A 17867-nucleotide genomic window follows, 5' to 3' on the forward strand; every position below is an offset into this window, starting at 1 on the left:
CAGCGGATGGAGTGGAGTCATCTCCATCCCGCGGATTCGTTAAGGCTCCAGCGACAGCACTTGCTGTTGCCGAAGCGGCCGGCGTCTTAGACGAAGACGTCGTTGGCGTGCTCATTGGGAATGAGCACGTGTTCTCCCGAAGAAAATACGGATTGACGTGTCGAGACCGGCACGTCAAATCCTAACGGGGGGATGGTGTAGCGGGGCTACACATTCGGTTCACCTCCTACCTTAGTGCAACATGCACTAAGGGATACATTCAGGTGACCACTCCACAGGGTGGTCCACATTCATAGCAAAAGGCATATGACTGGTAGAAAGTAACACCTTTCTACCAATGAGAGTCATTCAATAGATAGGGGTTCTGCCAGCCATCCAATGGCAGAACCTCTCATTAGAAATATCAGTTTTAGGAGGAAACCCCACTTACAATCAATACAGTTCTCATTTAGCACCAAAGCTATCGTTCGGTTCCTTTGTCTTAGTTTAAGTATACTTGCGGATACAAGTATATTTAACTTAAGTTGAATACTCCTACGCTTCCTCATACACGTGCGCACACGTGTAAGCTTAAGTAGTGGGTCTAAGCAGACCCATTGCAGCAACAGTGCGTCAGAAATCTAGCCGTGACAGACTTGCTTCGCACAATCATCAAAACCATCTACCATACTCACCACGTGGAAGTCATAGTGTTTTATTTCATGAGCTGATGGCTTTCATGGACTTGGAAGGTGAACATCCGCAGAAACTGCTCAATTTCCGGACGATTCCTAGGCCTCACTCGTGTCGTTCGACGAATTCTCCTGCTGTGGGACCCGCTCGTCGAATGGTACGACGAGCGTATTGCAAAATCTCACCCGAAAACGTGGTTCCGCCCGCGGCGTTCCCCCTGGTACGAGACAAAATGGAGATGGTGCAGGTTGTTTCCCTGCTCGAGCCTATTTCGATTCTGAATCAGGCTGGGCATGGTGAAAATTGTATCCAGTGCAATGTGTTGCTGGAACTATGCAAACAACGGATCTCACTTCTTCACACCACACAGCCGTGAAAGGACTGCCGCTTGACCAAGGATGAACAGCGATTTTCCGTCCAGAGGACTGGTATCTACGACACGTACGTTGCTGCACAAAATGTTTCACCGGGTCTTTTCAGGTGATAAACAGACCGTAATGTCATGGACAAATACTCCTACACGTTCGAGATGCAACTCCTCCTACATCCTAACTTCAAGAACCCAGATGGTGCGCTCAAGCGGATTGTCATCTTGTGCAACCTGCAGGCTGGAGCAATCTCAGCAGGTGATAGAGCGCCATTACACCAAGGTTCGCCGCATTGTCCTGGATGGTGTGCGAAAGATCATGGTCGCCGTGGACTCAACACCGAACACGCCCGAAGTCATCGCTCCCCCACCAGCCGTCGTCTTCTCCGACGACGTCATGACGCTTTTTGCAGACACAGCAGATGAGATACTTCCACAGCCACTAACGACGTTGACGGCTTTACACGAGCAGCGGATCGACGACGAGTTTGAGCGTTGGTTGACGATGCCAACCACACTTCGAGGGGCTAGCTTCAGTGATTTTGAGTCAGTGCTCACCTTTTGGAAACGCCAGCAAGACATGGACACCTTCCGCCTGCTGCCTCTGGTGGCGCGCATGGTCCTCTCACTGCCATCTTCGTCGGCCCAGATCGAGAGGGACTTCGGGACAGCAAGTAGAATGGTAGTGATGCCTCAGCGCAACTCGTTGGCGCCACACAATGTGAACATGGTGACGTTCCTCAACTCCAACAGAAGCTACGTGAAGATTGCGCAGTGTACTAAGCTCTCAGCTGTCGCTGCGTCGGGGCGCGTCTCACCCAACGTGATGGTCAACATTCTGCAGGAGCAAGACGACAATTGAAATTCTCTCGCGGAGTTTTTCTCCGCTACCAGTTTCGACTTGGGACTCTCCGATGAAGAAGACGGCGGTACCGGAAGAGATAGTCAGTATTGGTTACTTGGCGACAGAGATGGTTTGTTTTGACTGAGCTTGCAATTTGTTGAACGTGCGCTCGACTATGTGATGATGTTGGTGTCTTGGTGACAACGTCGTGCGACTTGCCGAATGCAATGTGAATCTTGGTGCTGCTGCTGACGGTATGGAGGCCCCTGAAATGGACTCTCAGAGGTGGCAGCGGCTTGGTCACGGTTCAGGCGGACTTTTCGGCTGTCAAAAAGGTTGTGATATATTAATATATGATCACCAATGTGCATACTCACTTACACGTCACGGTAATCAATGATCATGCCCATCTACGCGTCCTGCTCAACCTTTTCTGCTTCTGTCGCAGCAGCTCGGTAGCGCATTCTTGGATGGCACACTGTGTGTCTTGCTGGATTTGCTGGATATCAGCGCGAGCTCGCGTCTTCCGACGTATTGCCGCTGTCTGTTGCGCGGGAGCTTTGGGTGCTGGTGATCGCGCGAGTCTGCGTGGTTGATGAGGAGGTACGTAGCCCGCACCGACACCTTAAACTGTCGAATCTCGATTTGTTTTGGGTCTCCGGTTGATCTCACCCAGACCCGGTTCGCGTTGCCGTTCCGCCATATCTGCATCAACATTTAGGTTGCGTGGTGAGCCCACAGAAGGGGGTGCGGCGTCGGAAACGTGAATCGCCATGAGCTCGCGGGCCTCGGTCTCTGCGACTTTTTTCGCGACAATAACTGTTTGTCGTAAGCTGTCCTCGATGGGGTCGTGGTTGGCATTGCGATCTTTCTGCTCGCGAAGTCGTGAAGCGCTGTCGCGCTGGTCTATAATATCTCCAATTAGTTCAGCTACACGAGCCTCCATCCGTGTAATTGTTTGATCTTGGATGCTCAGGAGCCCAACGTCGATGCGTGAAGCTATCTCCCCACTCAAAAAAACGTGGGCTCGCTCTTCAGCGATCCGTGCTGCGACCTTCGACTGGCCTTCCAAGTGCTGTAGCCAGGGATTGATAGTAGTGGTTTTGACCCTTAGTACTAAGACCAAATATCCGCCTCGCTTCCGTTAGATATTAATTTATCACTACTAAACCAGCAGCGATGACTCCGAACTAAGACTAAATATTGAAACTATAAGTACTAAACTTAATTATAAAATCGGCTCACCACAGACTTCGCTTGCTTGACTCCATCCGCTCAATCTCGGCACGATTGTGCCTCAGCACGAGCAGACGTTGTGCGCGCTTCGCGTTCTCAGTGAGCTCATGACGAAGGACCCAGTCGACAAAAATCGTTCTTGAAATGCAGTAGAAGAATTCCGGCCCAGTCAAACTCGTGCAAGTTTCGCGATCGATTGGAAAGCTTTTTCTCCAGATTCAGCGAACCAACTGCAGACGTCAATGTGTTCAGTCCAGATGGAATCTGTCGTGTTGTCGGGAGCGTAGCGGCCGACCAACGCTGGGATGTTACGTCAGGAGCGGTGGTTTCATTCATGTCCGAGTGAGCAAGGTCGATCACTGTATCCTGTCTAGGCGCAGAGTTGCTGGAGATGCTACTCGAAGTCAGCTCTTGTGAAGCATCGGCATTGCCGAAAAAGGTGCTAACGCAGGCGGGACTACAGAAGCTGTATACATATTGAGTTAGTAAGCACGCCTACCTGGCTTATCTGGCTAGCCGTACCGTTTTGATAGATCTGAGTTATTACAGGGGTCGTTGCTGCAGAGGTGATGCACCTGTCACCCGCAAATACTACAAGGGGGCGTCTCGTCCAGGTCTTCAAAGTAGCAGTCGGTCTTGGCGCACTTCATCGTTGCGAGAGATGAGACGGAATTTGTAGAATTAGAGCGAGATGAGGAGGGAGGGGGGAAGTGTTGATTTTCGCCGGAGATCCACCCATTGCGTGCGGTCATCAATGACCCAAAGGCTGTCCAGGCATTCACGGAATTAGTAGAGCTATAGTACTAACTATTCGAAATCTATACAACTAAGGCGTTTAGTTCTACTAAAGCCGAAGCCACGGCATAATATGCTTAGTACTAATAGTTAAACACTACTATTAGTACTAACAACATTATCGTGGAGACTACTATCAATCCCTGGCTGAAGCTGACCTGAAATGCGGTTCGACGCCTCGGCAGCCCGCGTGAGCTCTTGTTCGGGTAGGGTTTGCTGGTGACTAATTCTATCGATTAGATCATCGATGTGTTTTTCAACGTGCAGGGATACCTCCTTCTCGACATGTTGGGCTACAGAGAGCATAGCGTTTTCAACGAGTTCGCAAACGGCGGCTTCATGCGCGACGTGCGCCTTTGCAAGAACTTGGGCCTGTTGGTGGGCGCTCTCTTGTAGATGCTGTAGGACAGATTGTATCCGTGTGTCGACGTGTAGCTCTAGCGTCGACGGATCCCCACAGGTTTGCTGAATAGCCAGCACAAGTGCATTGCTCCTAGCCTCCGCTTCCTCTCTCACAGCCGCGACGTGAAGCTCAACAAATCCCTGCTGCTCTGCTTCGTGGCGAGCCTGCCGCTGCCGGAGCTTAGCCTGATGCCCAGCAATGTTGTTTGCTTGAGCCGACACGTAAGCTAGCGCCTTCCCGATCCTTTCGCCATCAACACGGTAGTGCTCGGGGAGTTCGATAATCGGAAGATCGTCCCCATTCATGTGTGATCGATCCTGGAAGGTCGCACGCAATATGACTTGCAAAACGCTAGGTGAGCAGGTGTAAATCGTTGCGAGCCAGGTCGGTTTTGACCAATAAAACGAGATCTTGTTAGCCAATCAAAACCAACAATTTGCAGGCCGAACCAAATTCTCGCCCTAGTTCGGATCGTAAGAAATGTAAGCGAACCAAGCCCCCCCCCCCCCACTCCCCCTTGGCTCAGGTTCAAAAAATGGGTGGAACCATGGCTCCGGTTCGATAGATAGTACTGTTCTACAATTCACACATATCAGTGCTTTTCTCTTGTAATCACAGGCGGGATTCACTCCCGCCCCCGGCATGTCGCTGCTTCACGACGATGGCGAGGACTTCGAAGCGCTGGACGCGGCGTTGAGCTTTGTGGACGCCTACATCGCGTCGCCGGCGGCCGTGGTGCAGGATGGTGTGTCCTCCTCGGACGACGCGATGCTGGGCGATGATCTTGACGAGCTGCTAAGGACCACACTGTCACCCTCGACAAGCTCATCGTCGGGCGGCGAGTTCACCCACGAGATAGACACAACCAGCCGACGCCAGTTGATGCTGCCGTCTCCATTAGCGCCTCTTGCCGCCAACATGACTGCCCCCGACGTTGCCAAGGTGAAGGAGAACGGCCGATTTCAAGGCGGGTGTCGGAAGTCGCATTGCCAGGCAGCGACCAATGCCGCAGTGGCCACGAAGCGAGTGAAGGTGAACCCGAACCGAGCACGCAATGAGCGCAAGAACGAGCTGGCATATTTGCGCAATAAGGTAACGCAAATGGAGACGGAGCTAGGCGAGCTGCACACGCGTCATCACATGGGAGGCACAGCGCTAACGGTGGGAATCGATTACTTTGTCTCGCCTTCGGGTCCAAAGGAGTCGGGCTTAGCTCTTACGGTGGCCAATTCAGCCCCAGATATCCCGCCATTCTGGCGAGACATGGCGACGCGGCAGAAGCTGCGACGAGATAAGGCCGAGCGCGAGAACGCACGGCTCAAGCTTGTGCTCGAGGGTCAAGTCAAGCTGGCGCGGAGTATGGAGACGCTACTTCAGAAGCGAGCGCGGCAGCAGGTCTCCGAGTGTGCAGGCCACGTGGGCACGAACGGAGCGCAAGGCCGGACGTTGGACTTCTTGGCGGATAAGCGCACGTTCGACGCACTGCTTACTAGCGTCAATGCCGCCTATCACGAGGTCGACGAAGTGTTCGCTGCTAACGGACTTGTTGACAGTGAAACCCCGAGCCGCGACGCATGCATGCGCGAGGGTGCGAACGGTATGTACCTTGACATCAGCAGCAGCAAACTGCTTCCGTTCGGATGGGACGCCGTTAGCACCGCCGTGTGGGACCATTTCAAGGGCGCCGAGAAGCATCGCGGGAATCTGTACGAAAAGGCCGCTAAGAAGCTCGACACAACCGACGATACGGTCATGGAGGACTTTAAGATGGAGTTTATGGGCAAGACGACGCGAGCAGATTTCCGCGTCAAGCAGGTGCTGCGGCGCTATGTGGAGGCGGATCGCCAAGTCGTCGTGTGGGTCACGAGCGTGCACTCGCTGGACGAGGGCAAGTCTCGCCCGTTTGCGGGACTGGGCTTCGCCGAAAAGGGCTACGTGGTCATCAAGCGGCCGAAGTCGCCAGCGCTGGTGAAGAGCGGCTTCACTGTACTGCAGATGTGCAGCCTAGTGGTGCCGCAGAAAGCGGAGAGCTGCGCCCAAGATGCGACGACCGTTGGCGCCTTCACGGAGTTCGCGCTCAATGTGATCGTGGCCAACGCGACGGTGAGCCAGGAGAGGATCGAGAATGTACTGCTGGACCAGGCGCTCAAGGAGCCGCCACCGCCGTGAGATCCCGTTTAACTGCATGTACAATAAAGGTGTTGCCGAACGGCTATGTAGAAGGCGGTCGTCAAGCAATTTGCCGCATCTTCAAGTCCAAAAAATGGCCACATTTGAATTCGCTAGTTTGTGCAGAGAGCGATGGAGGAAGCGAGGACAGTGGCCTTCGCACAAGAGGATCCGATGCAGTCGTCGGCACTCTCCCAGCTGCTGCTGGACGATGAATCTGATGGACAGGAGGAGGAGGCGGAGCTGCAGAAGATGATGGAGTCGCTTTCGTGGGTGCACGAGGGCGTTGGGTCGTCGCGCGGGAAGAGCAGACGGAGGGCGCATAACGACCGCCACGATGAGGTGGAGTTCCTGCGCATCAAGGTGCAGCAGATGGAAGAGGAGCTCCGAGCGCTGCGCCTGCAGCACCTGGACACCATGGTGCCCATGTCCGTGTCGCCGGGCCCCGCCGCCACGCTGGCCTTCTCGAGCCAAGCGTTCGGCTTCCCTGTGTCGTCACCGCAGACACCGGAAACTCCGCCTATTTGGGACTTGGCCGCTCGGCAGCAGCGGTGGCGCGAGCGAGCAGTGCGCGAAAACACGCGATTGCGAGTGGTACTGGACACCCAGGCTGGTCTCGCGAGGAGTATGGAGGCGCAGCTGGGGAAGCGCATTCGGGAGCAACTAGCGGGCACCGCCTTTGGAGACCTCAGTGGCGTGGATCGTGGCCCGGACTTTGCGCTGGAGTCAGAGACAGCCGAGGCGCTTCGACATGGTTTGGACACGGCGTTCGAGGAGCTAGACACCGTGTTTGGCTCGAACGGCTTGGACCAAGTGGAGACGCCGTATACCGACGCGAGGATACGGGAGGGCACGAGCGGCATGTACCTCGATATATTCGCCAATAAGCTGCTGCCCTTCGACTTCGAGACCACTGCCACCGTAACATGGAATCACTACCGAGGAGTTGAACGGCGTCGCGGGAATCTCTACCAGAACTTGACGCAGGTATGGTGGCGCAACTGGGCTGTGTGCGCGAGGAGTGCTGTCTCTCGTGGCTAACAGTTTGTTTATGTTGTGTTATATTACCAGGACGAGGAGACGTGTTCCGACACTGTTGTGGAGGAAGTTGCGATGAAGTTTACGGGCAAGTCCACCAACGCCGACTTCCGCGTGAAACAGGCACTACGTCGGTACGTGGATGCTGATCGGCAGGTCGTAGTGTGGGTTTCCAAAGCAGAAGCGGTGGAGCAGCAGTCCTCTGCGTACTCCAACTTTGCGTTCGTGGACAAGGGCTACGTGGTGGTCAAGAAGCCAACGCTGCCAGAGCAAGATCGGTCGGTGTCCACGCTGTTGCAGATACGCTGTCTAATATCGCCGCAGATGGCGAGAGGGTGCGTGCTGGACGTGTCGGCGGCTAGTGCCTTCACAGAGTTTGTGCTGAGCGTCATGGTGGCCAGCATAACAGCAACCCAGGAGTTGGTCGAGGGGATGCTGGTTGAGAAGGCCCAGCAGCTACTCCAGCAGCGAGGATAGCAATGCACGCCATCAATGAACAGTCCAGCAAATTGGTGAAACGCTAGCACATTTCAGCAATGGAGCTTGCCAGCAGCATACAGCGATCGATTGTTCTTGGTCAAAGGACAAGTGGATTCCGTGGGCGCCCCGTTGCAGTGGACTGACGCACGGTCCCTCTGCATGCAACTCTGTTGGTTTGACAGACAGTGCGACGTTGCCATGATCTTCCCGGACGAGCATATGTCTGCCGCTTGAAGCTACAAGCGGTGAAGTGGAAGGCAGAGTAAAGCGGATCCTAGTGGCAACATGAACCATTGGGAGCATACTTCGCGTCGCTGGGAGGTACTACCGGTGCAAGAGAGCGGCGTGGAGACGGAGGGAGTGCGGCTTTCATCCTACTTGGTGGTGCGCAGATGTGGGCTCTTAGTTAGGGAACAGCTAGACGTTGATGACGACTGGCATATATGACTTCAATGCGCCACGCAAGTGCCCATAGATGGACACCAACCCTTTGAAGGCATCCACGAGTGAATCCTGTACGAGATGTCCAGACTCCTCGGACGTCAGAGCGTTGGCATACAGGCCAGCACCTTGAACGCAGCACCTCGAACGCTGTCTCGGATAAGACTCCTTCAGCCATGTGGCTACGTCGACGTCGTCTTCGGGCACTATGGTGGGCCACTACTCTAATACTATTAACATTGACCATTGAGCTGCTTTGCCTCACTGCTTTCCAGCTTCGGCTGCACCTATCACGTTCAGTTCGCTCCCGGAGCTCAGTATTCCAAGAGAGAACGATGAATCCTTAATGCGTAGGTAGTATGATGTTGTTTAGCTCGTACTTGTTGTTGGTAGAATATGCGTGTGTCTAACGCATGCTCACGTGATTGATTTAAGCTTCTCATACGTAGAGTTGATGATGCCCCACGACAAAAGCGACCGGAAGAAGTTCATCTGGACACCGCGATACAACCGTCTCACACTATGGCCGCGCTCTTGGTACGTGAGCTGCAAGGCCTCTATCGGCCCGATGAACGGCTGGCCGTACACGCTTTGCATACGTGTCCGCGCCACTGCAAAAAGCGATGTCAGCGAAAACACCTAGCACCTAGGTGAAGGAAGAAAGACGTACCATTGATCGGGAAGGTGAATGTGCTGATCATAGCGCCCAATACGGCGCCGCAGAAGAAGTCGTTCGTCATGGTCGCCGCTGCCGACTCGCCTCTTGGAAATAACTCTCTTACAGGCCCTCGAAGCCCAAAAAACAATATATTGCCCGGTCCGTTGCGACACAAAATCGCGGTCAATCCTCGGTAGTGCTCCCTCAGTCCGTACTTGTTGATGTGTACCATAGCATCATAAGCGCCTGAGATTTCCCGGTTAAACTTGGGCGTCTGCAACAACGTCTGCGCTCTCTAAAAAACGATAATAAAAATATCAGCAAATAATATGCTTCCACCTTGCGAAAATCATCTTATCGCACCTCGAAAGGTGCCAAAACGGCCTCCGACGTGCCGGCCATCCCTGCCGCCACGAGGTTCAAGCCCCGGTGGTCCCCGAAGTGGCTGATCAGCAGCTCGTCGTAGAAATTGTAGAGGCCGAACATGATGGACTTGGACACCATGGCCTGCAGCAGCGGGGGCTTCACTCCTCGGTACAGCATCACCCAGCCTTCGCTGCGCACGTTCTCGAAGGCCTGCCACGTGTTTAATCCAAACAGCTTTTTGCGCAAAAAGTCAGCAAGATGCAACAATTGCGTAATAATGCACATGCGCTCACCTGCTGTCGGAACATGACCTTGTTGGGCGGAAAAGTGACCACAATGTTGATGGCTGCCGCTGTGCCGCCGCAGAAGAACTCGCGCAGATGCGGGAAGCGCGTGAAGAAGGCGGAGCGGCGCTCCTGTGCGTCCTGCGAGCGGTCGTCAGCACCCGCATCGCTCAGGAAGCTCTCCATCGGACCTGAGCCCCGCTCTGCGAAGTGTGCGACCCAGATAAGACGCGCAAGAAAGTATGCTTGATGGTGGGATTTAAAGCGGTACAGTGTACCTATTGGTCTTCATTTTGCGAAGTTGGATGTGGCATCTTGCCCAGCTGCCTCCTTGCAAATACCAAACGTGCAATCAAGTAAAATAAACGTTCACGCACACCTTGTTCGTCCCTCTTCTAGTGTCTCTTGAGGCCGAGCGCGAACCATGGATTCTGCACCTCTAAGCGCCTACATAAAGTCGTCGTAGTCGTCGTAAGTGTCTTCAAAGCCGGCGTAGCTCTTCCCGCCAGCGCCACCATTGCCGACATTGCGCTCGACGTTCGCGTAGCCCTGCTTGCCCGTCTGCTTCTTCTTCTTTCCCTTGGGCTTAGCGGACGCAATCTTGTCGTTCTTGATGACGTTCACGATGGTCGTGATCTCCTTCATGTCGTCGGCCGTCAAGTTCACGGACGCCTTGGTGAGGATCACCTTGATGCACTCGAGCGCGTACTTAGAGTTGGACGTGGCCAACCGCGAGGACACTACGTCACCGAGGTGCTCGTGGTCAGCGAGCGACAGCAGTCGCAGCGCCGAGACGGCCGCGTCGGCATCGTCACCGGCAGCGACCGTGGGCTTGGGAGGGGCGCCAGCGAAGGCGTCGATGGCCATCTCAAAGTCGGCCTCCTCAATAGAAGCCTTCTCCCGGGCACGACGCTGGTCGTCGGTCTCCTCTGCCTGGGCGGCGAGCCGTGCCTTGGTGAGGGCGATCTCCATCTTCTGCTTCTCTTCAATCTCCTTGAGCTTCATCTTCTTGAGCTGCTTGGGCTTGAGTGGCCCCTTGGGGGCGGCCGGCTCGGACTTGGCAGCCACGATGGGCTTCTCCTCTTCTTCCTCCTCGTCGTCCCAATTGGCCGCGACCTGCTGCGTCTCCGTCACGGACGGCACTTCGAACTCGTCGTCATCTAGGGACACGAGCGATTGGGAGCGACACAGAGCGAGTTAGATCTCTGCAGACGCGTTATATGCGCTACGCGTAGTGGTGACCGCAGTGGGCGCGCACACTTGGCGGGAGAACGCACCCCACGAGTCCATCTTGGCTGGCTGCGAAGCGCTTATCACTTGCTGGCGATTCCTCTTGTCCTGCGATTGGCCGGTGGGCGTGGGTCAATCGTACCATACATTTGGTACCACACACTGTAAATGTATAACCCGGGATAGTAGATCGTTATTGGAAAGAAATCCTGTACCAACTCATACCCTGTGATAACCGATATCCAGATAATACGGGGACTGTGTGGTCTTATATTTTGTTATTCTGAGATCCCATGTAAGCTGCTGACGCAGCCCAAACCAGTTTATTTGAAGCCGATTCACATGAAGCCTCGCGTACAAGTAATAGCATAAGAGCCAATGGCCCAAGAATCAAAATGTACTAACATTGGGGAATAACCCGAGAGAGGAAGTGACTCGAGAAACTTGTCGAGCCGCTTACATTGCTCAATCTAACGAAGGCGAGAAACTTGAGAATCATCGGGTCAGTGCGAAATGGAAGCGGAGCGACGTGCAAGGAGGAATGCGTGTCAGCGAGAATGACGGGCACGGCGGCGTGAAGAACGTCAACAAAGTGGCGGTGGGTCGGCGACACCACGACATAATCAACTGCCGTCTGACGATGTAACGGGGTTACCTGAAGAGTGCCCGTCACTCTTCCGGGTTGGGTATATGGTGTACCCAACACCACTGACACGTGGTGGTGGCCCACAGCCACCCATACATAAAACATATAGGATAAACTATAGTTGACTTAGGAATTGTATTGCAAGACGATCTCTAGGTAACTAACTATAAATATATCAGTCTATAAACTACGTTGTCTAAGTCAACCGTTCCCCAAGACCGGGAACTAGTGAACCGTCGTTCACTTGGAGTTTGTATACTCCTAGCACTTCCTCGAGCGCAAGGTGCTGTGTGACTCCCGTCACACTTGGTAGCACTTGTAGTCAATCCTCGCCTACGCGGGTAAGATTGGACTACCTGAATCCTCTGTGGTCTCAAGCATTGAGTCACCATGGATCGCAGTGAGTTTCCTCACTTGAACGACTCGCAGTTCGAGTCCGTTCGGAAGATGGCGGGCATCTTCAGGATGGATGCCCTTCAGAGCTTGGCGGCAGAAACACCTGCCGAGCAGCTCGAGCGCGTAAGCGCTTTCGACACGTACGAGCAAGGGCTAATCGCCCATGTACGTGGGAGCCTACAGGCCCCTGTGGCTGAACGGAAACCAGTTCAGCCCAAGCCTTTGAGGCTGAAGGTTAACCCCTACGAAGGGAAGGAAGGGGAGAACCTTCACTTCTGGGTCCGAGAGGTCGAGCTCGCTATGGCCGCGGCTCTCGTCTCGGACGAGCGACTCCGCGTCACTTTTGCTCTCTCCCACCTTAGTGGTCGAGCAAAGAGCTGGGCGTATACGCGTGAAGCGACAACGCCTGGATGCTTTGCATCCTGGGCTCAGCTGTGTGAACAGCTTCGAGCCGCCTTCCTCCCGGCGAACTATGAGTATCGCCAGCGCTCACGCTTCCTTGCGTGCAAGCAAGGGAGACGTGAGCTGCACGAGTACATCCAGGAGATGCGGGAGCTCACCGCATCTCTGGTGGGAAACCCACTCCATGAACACATCAAGGTGACGGTGTTCATGGACGGCCTGCGAGTAGGCCCAGCGCGAACGCAGCTGTTTCGGGTGCAAGCAAGCACCCTGGAAGAAGCGATTCAAATCGCTCTTCAGGAGGAGTACAGCCATCGACAGGCTCGCACTCCTGCCACTGCGTGGCTTGGAGGCTCCACTCAGGGCGGGCCCCAAAGTAGAGGCCCCTTCAACGGTCCTGTGCCGATGGACCTAAGCCTTGCCGAACAGCACGACATTCGCTGTTTCGGCTGTGGCAAACTGGGGCACATGAAACGTGCGTGCCCCGCGGGAGGAACAACACGGCGGTTTCCTCCCAAGCCCTTTGGTCCTAAGGGTCGCTGGCAAAAGCCGCGACTCCGTGGCCAGGGAACGCAGGGAACCAGTAGGGGCGGGGCGCCCTACTGGGGAAGATCTAAGTCTTCATGAGTGGTGCGCGGGTGGTGCGCACCATGAAGGCTTAGCCCCTGAGAGTCTCTGTACTCTCGAAGCGGAGAAGGGCAGCGGAGGGCTGCTTGTAGTACATGCAAGTGTACGGGGATACGATCATCCCATGAGAATCTTGATCGATTCTGGGGCGTCAAAGAACTTTGCACGCCGCCGGACGGTCGCTCGCAAGAGCGACCAGTTCACCGATGCTTTACGAGAAAGTAAAGGGAACGGGCATGTCCTAGTCAGACTGGCTGACGGGACTGTAGTGGAGGTGCCCAAGGTCTTTATGGACCTGTCCGTCAAGTTTGAGGACTTTAATTCCACTGAACGATTCCTCGTTCTTGATATGGACAAGTACGACTTGATCCTGGGCATGCCATGGCTTGAGAAGCATGAGCCCTGCATAGACTGGCGCGGCAAAGCCATCGGGGCTAGCCGGCCTGCTGCTACTGACAGAGCATTGGTGAGTCATGTTCCCAACTCTGTCAGCAGCCGGGCCTACCACCGGAGCCGAGTCGGAAATGACTCCGAAGAATTAGTTGCGGCAGGAGCCGCAACAGGTGTCATGACACCGTCCACCGCGGGCAACGGACCGCCACAGGCAATGCCGGTGGACAGGACGTCGAGTCCAGCGAGGGGAACTGCAATGACAGCAGTACCCACCGCTCCTGACTATGGCACCGTACGGCCTTCGGCCTTATCGACGCCGGGGAAAGTCAACTCCCCAAGGGCAACGAGCCCACGTGAGACCAAGGAGGTCGAGACCGTGGCCAGGGTCGAGGTTGCTGGGAGCACCTCTGGTGTGGGTAACAATGTGCCACACGGAGTCGATGGAACTCCCGACTCCACCCTTGAGTCACCACCGGCTGTGGGTAACAAAGGACCATGCCGTGGTGGGCATCGACGACGTCGTCGCCGCCGTAAGCCGAGTCTGGTGAGACAGACTGGAGTCGCTACAAGCGACTCGGAGAGAGAGAACTCTCCTCAGGCACGGCCGGCCGAAGAATGCTATCACTTCTTCGACGGCGAGACCGGGTGTACGGTCAAGGCGGGCTCCACAACGTTGGCAGCCCTGCCTGAGGTGTCAGAGCTACTGAACCTCGAGGAAATGTCGATGGACGATTTCCTGGCACAACTGAAAGCCGAGGCAATCGCGGAGATGGTGCTCCTGAAGCCGGAGGCCTCTCCAGAAGAGCTGAGCTCCTCTTCCGTTATGGACAAGGATGTCCTGGACGAGCTTGGCAAGAAGCGCGCAACGCGCACGGGCTCTGCGATCCTCGAGAACCCCAAGGATCCAGTGTATCCTTTGGTGAAGGAGTTCTCGGACGTGGTGTCCAAGGACCCGCCGTCCCAACTCCCACCTGACCGAGGAGTTAGGCACGAGATTGATCTCGTGCCAGGCACAAAGTACTGTGTGACCAGGCAATGGCCACTGCCTCGCGAACAGTGCGAGGTCATTGATGCCTTCTTCGCCGCGAAGGCAAAGGCAGGCATGGTGCGTGAGTCGAAGTCTCCGCACTCGACGCCCACCTTCTGCGTTCGCAAGCCGAACGGGAAGTGGCGTCTGGTTCATGCTTATAACAAGCTGAACAGCGCAACGGTGCCCGCCCAGACACCCATTCCCCGCAAGGATGTGTTGTTGAACAACATGGCGGGCTGCGAGCTTTATAGCGCGCTGGATCTGGTGGATGGATACTACCAGATCCTGATGCGCGAGCGCGACATCCCGCTCACGGCGGTGAGCACCCCGAGCGGCATGCTCTGGGAGTGGCTAGTGATGCCACAGGGCCTATCAAATGCCCCAGCGACTTTCAATCGCTTGGTCACACAGTTGTTTAGACCCTTGCGTGCGTTCACGCAGACGTACTTTGACGATATCTTCGTCCATAGCCGTGCCGGGGAAGGCAAGACGGCTATCGAGGTGCATCTCGAGCACCTCCGTCGAGTGTTTATGGTCATGAGAGCAAACAAGCTCTATGCCAACATCGACAAGTGCGTCTTTGCGGCACAAGAGATCAAAGTTCTCGGCTGCTTCGTCAGCAGCGTCGGCGTTCGAGCCGATCCTGAGAAGGTCAAGGCCATTGCGGCCTGGCCCACACCACGATCCCAAAAGGATCTTCGCACGTGGTTGGGTCTCGCCAACTACTTGCACAAGTATAGTGCGGGGTATGCCGGGCTGGCACGACCCCTGTCGGATCTCCTTAAGAAGGATGCCGACTGGCGCTGGGAGAGCCGTCATCAGGATGCATTCAACAGCATCAAGGCGAGCTTGCAGCGCGCGCCGGTCCTGGCTTTGCCGGACGAGACAAAACCGTTCAGCGTTGTCTGCGACGCCTCCGACTATGCCATCGGTTGCGCGCTGCTGCAACACGACGCGGATGGGCACGAGCGAGTCATCTCGTTCCAGTCCAGGCAGCTTAAAGCCGCCGAGAGGAACTACCCTGTCCATGACAAGGAGCTCCTCGCAATGAAGTATGCCCTTGTCAAGTTCCGGGTACACCTCCTGGGCTCTGAGCCCTTTGTGATCTATACAGACCACGCGTCCTTGCGGACGGCCACCAACTCTCCGCATCTGTCTCAGAGGATGGCCCGCTGGCTGTCATTCTTCGCGGAATATAACTTCCGCGTCGAATACAAGCCGGGCAAGCTGAACGTGCTTGCCGACGCGTTATCCCGTCGACCCGACTATGAGCTCGCGCACATTAGTCGGGTTACGACAGATCTGTACGATCGGATACGCCTAGCGTATCGAGATGATGAGAATCTCTCCCCCATCGTGCGTTTCCTCACCGCTGGCAAGGAGGCCAAGCCTGCATGGCTAACGCCCCTCCACCGTGCCCGACTCCATCGCTATGCGTGGGTCGATGGCCTCCTCCACTACCGCGTGGATCCGGCCGATCCTCCGCGGATAGTCGTCCCCAACGACGAGGATCTGAAGTATGACATACTTCAGGAGGCGCATGATGTGCCTTCCAGCGGCCACCTTGGCCGCGAAAAGACCTTCTTGTCAGTCTCCCAGGTCTTCTGGTGGGCCCACATGTACAAGTGGGTCGCCACGTATGTAAGGACCTGCGAGACATGCCAGCGAGTGAAACCTGCTGGTCATGCCTCGGCTCCTTTGCAGAGCCTGCCAGTCCCGGAAGATTGCTGGAAGTCGATGAGTCTTGACTTCGTCTTCGGACTGCCGGCTGATGCCCAGGGCAACACCGGCGTCCTGGTGTTTGTCTGCCGCTTGAGCAAGATGGTACACCTTGCTCCGGTGGCTGACTCAGTCACCGGTGAACAGACTGCACGGCTGTTCCTGGATGGCGTCTTCCGCTATCATGGCCTCCCTGAGACTATTGTCTCTGACCGTGACCCACGGTTCACGTCTGCGTTTTGGAAAACGCTGTTCCAATTGCTTGGAACACGGCTGCTCATGTCCACGGCCGACCACCCGCAGACGGACGGCCAGACGGAGCGCGTCAATCGCGTCCTCGAAGACATGTCTGTGCCGAATCTCCCGGCACATGGTCGGCCAGTTTGCCGATGGTTGAGTTTGCACTCAACAACGCGGTACACGCGTCCACGGGGTTCTCCCCGTTCTACCTCAACGGGCTCCGGAACCCCCTGGTGCCACTCACTCTCCGTGGTGACACCGCGGCTTCGGTCGTAAGTGGGGGAGAGGCTCGGAAAGCTCTTTCCTCCCAGGTGTCAGACGTGACACCGGCTTCCCTAAAGAAGCAGTTGTCGACTTTTGTCGACAACAGGCTTAATGTGATAAGCCGGGTGCGCGACACAATGGCCGCCGCCCAAGATAAACAAAAGGAGTACTCTGACCGACATGGAAGAGGAAACTTAAACGTGTTTAAAGTGGGCGAGTTAGTCTTACTCGACACTAGGAACCTACCACTAAACTCGGTCAGTTCCGTGCTCAGCAATAAGCTGAAGCACAGGTTTATCGGACCCTTTGAGGTCCTGAGCAGGCATGGCTCCGCCTACACGATCGACTTGCCTAAGTCGATGACGACCCACCCGACGTTTTATGTGGGTCGTCTGAAGCGCTACCACGACCCTCAGGCTTCTGATCCCCCGCAGGAAGCGAAAGGGGATTCTGAGGTGGCGAGTTCACCACCTCGAACCGAGCGCCCGCCTCCCGCTGTGGCGACCGCCACGCGGAAGCCGGCGCAGGGGACTGGTCGTAGGCGTAAGCCTGTGACCTCGAAGACGCCCCGCCGTACGGGTAGGAACCGTAGTACGGCTGGGAGTACGCATAGGACTGCGGCTCCCGATAGCCCGGATAGCTCGGCCGGTTCTGGATCTCAGAACGGAGGTGAGCCACCTCGTCGCGAAGACAGTCGACGTCGTACGACGACGCACGACGATCGACCCGGGAGTGGAGATCCCCACACTCCTGGCTCAGTCGGTCCACATCCCCACGAAGGAGGGGAAGAGACCCCGGCTTTCCCGACTGAGCGGCAGCCTGCCCACCAGGGCCGAGACCCAATGCGATCTCCAGAGTGTAACTCGATCACGGAGATCGTGGATCTCCTGCTGCTGAAGCAGCACGGACCGATCGGGAGATCGCGCCGACGATCTCGGAGCCTCACGCTGTGGCGGAGCGTCGTACGCATAGTCCAGCAAGGCCTCCGCCGGCCCTCCTCGACCGTAATGGGGAAACCCACTACCACGTGGAGCGTGTGCTCCGTGAGCGGCGCCGCCAAAGGAAGCGCCAGCTCTTGGTGAAGTGGCGAGGGTATCCCTTGTCACAGAACTCATGGGAGCCGATCGAGCGGCTCCAGGCTGACTGCCCGAAGGCTGTCGCGATCTG

At 55.8% G+C, this 17867-nt stretch overlaps 5 protein-coding genes across 5 annotated transcripts; 3 read left to right on the forward strand and 2 right to left on the reverse strand.

The window, feature by feature from the left end:
* Positions 1-1238: 1238 nt before the first annotated feature.
* On the forward strand, positions 1239-1901 carry KRP23_15167 (uncharacterized protein; the record flags this gene model as incomplete). Its single annotated transcript, XM_067886078.1, has 1 exon — positions 1239-1901. One exon carries the CDS (start codon positions 1239-1241, stop codon positions 1899-1901), a length of 663 nt encoding a protein of 220 aa, XP_067736832.1.
* A 3058-nt stretch (positions 1902-4959) lies between these two features.
* Positions 4960-6486, forward strand: KRP23_15168 (uncharacterized protein; the record flags this gene model as incomplete). Its single annotated transcript, XM_067886079.1, has 1 exon — positions 4960-6486. One exon carries the CDS (start codon positions 4960-4962, stop codon positions 6484-6486), a length of 1527 nt encoding a protein of 508 aa, XP_067736833.1.
* Positions 6487-6660: 174 nt separating this feature from the next.
* KRP23_15169 (uncharacterized protein) lies at positions 6661-8001 on the forward strand (the record flags this gene model as incomplete). The annotated part of the gene is made up of 2 exons (XM_067886080.1): positions 6661-7473; positions 7558-8001. The coding sequence occupies 2 exons, from the start codon at positions 6661-6663 to the stop codon at positions 7999-8001; spliced, it is 1257 nt and encodes a 418-aa protein (XP_067736834.1).
* Positions 8002-8862: 861 nt separating this feature from the next.
* KRP23_15170 (Mitochondrial nicotinamide adenine dinucleotide transporter SLC25A51) lies at positions 8863-9939 on the reverse strand (the record flags this gene model as incomplete). The annotated part of the gene is made up of 4 exons (XM_067886081.1): positions 8863-9056; positions 9116-9398; positions 9467-9703; positions 9763-9939. The coding sequence occupies 4 exons, from the start codon at positions 9937-9939 to the stop codon at positions 8863-8865; spliced, it is 891 nt and encodes a 296-aa protein (XP_067736835.1).
* A 261-nt stretch (positions 9940-10200) lies between these two features.
* On the reverse strand, positions 10201-11043 carry KRP23_15171 (uncharacterized protein; the record flags this gene model as incomplete). The annotated part of the gene is made up of 2 exons (XM_067886082.1): positions 10201-10913; positions 11031-11043. 2 exons carry the CDS (start codon positions 11041-11043, stop codon positions 10201-10203), a joined length of 726 nt encoding a protein of 241 aa, XP_067736836.1.
* Between the last annotated feature and the right edge of the window lie 6824 nt (positions 11044-17867).

This window comes from Phytophthora ramorum (genome assembly GCF_020800215.1).
Source record: "Phytophthora ramorum isolate Pr-102 chromosome Unknown Phyram_PR-102_s0025, whole genome shotgun sequence".
NCBI lineage: Eukaryota > Oomycota > Peronosporomycetes > Peronosporales > Peronosporaceae > Phytophthora > Phytophthora ramorum.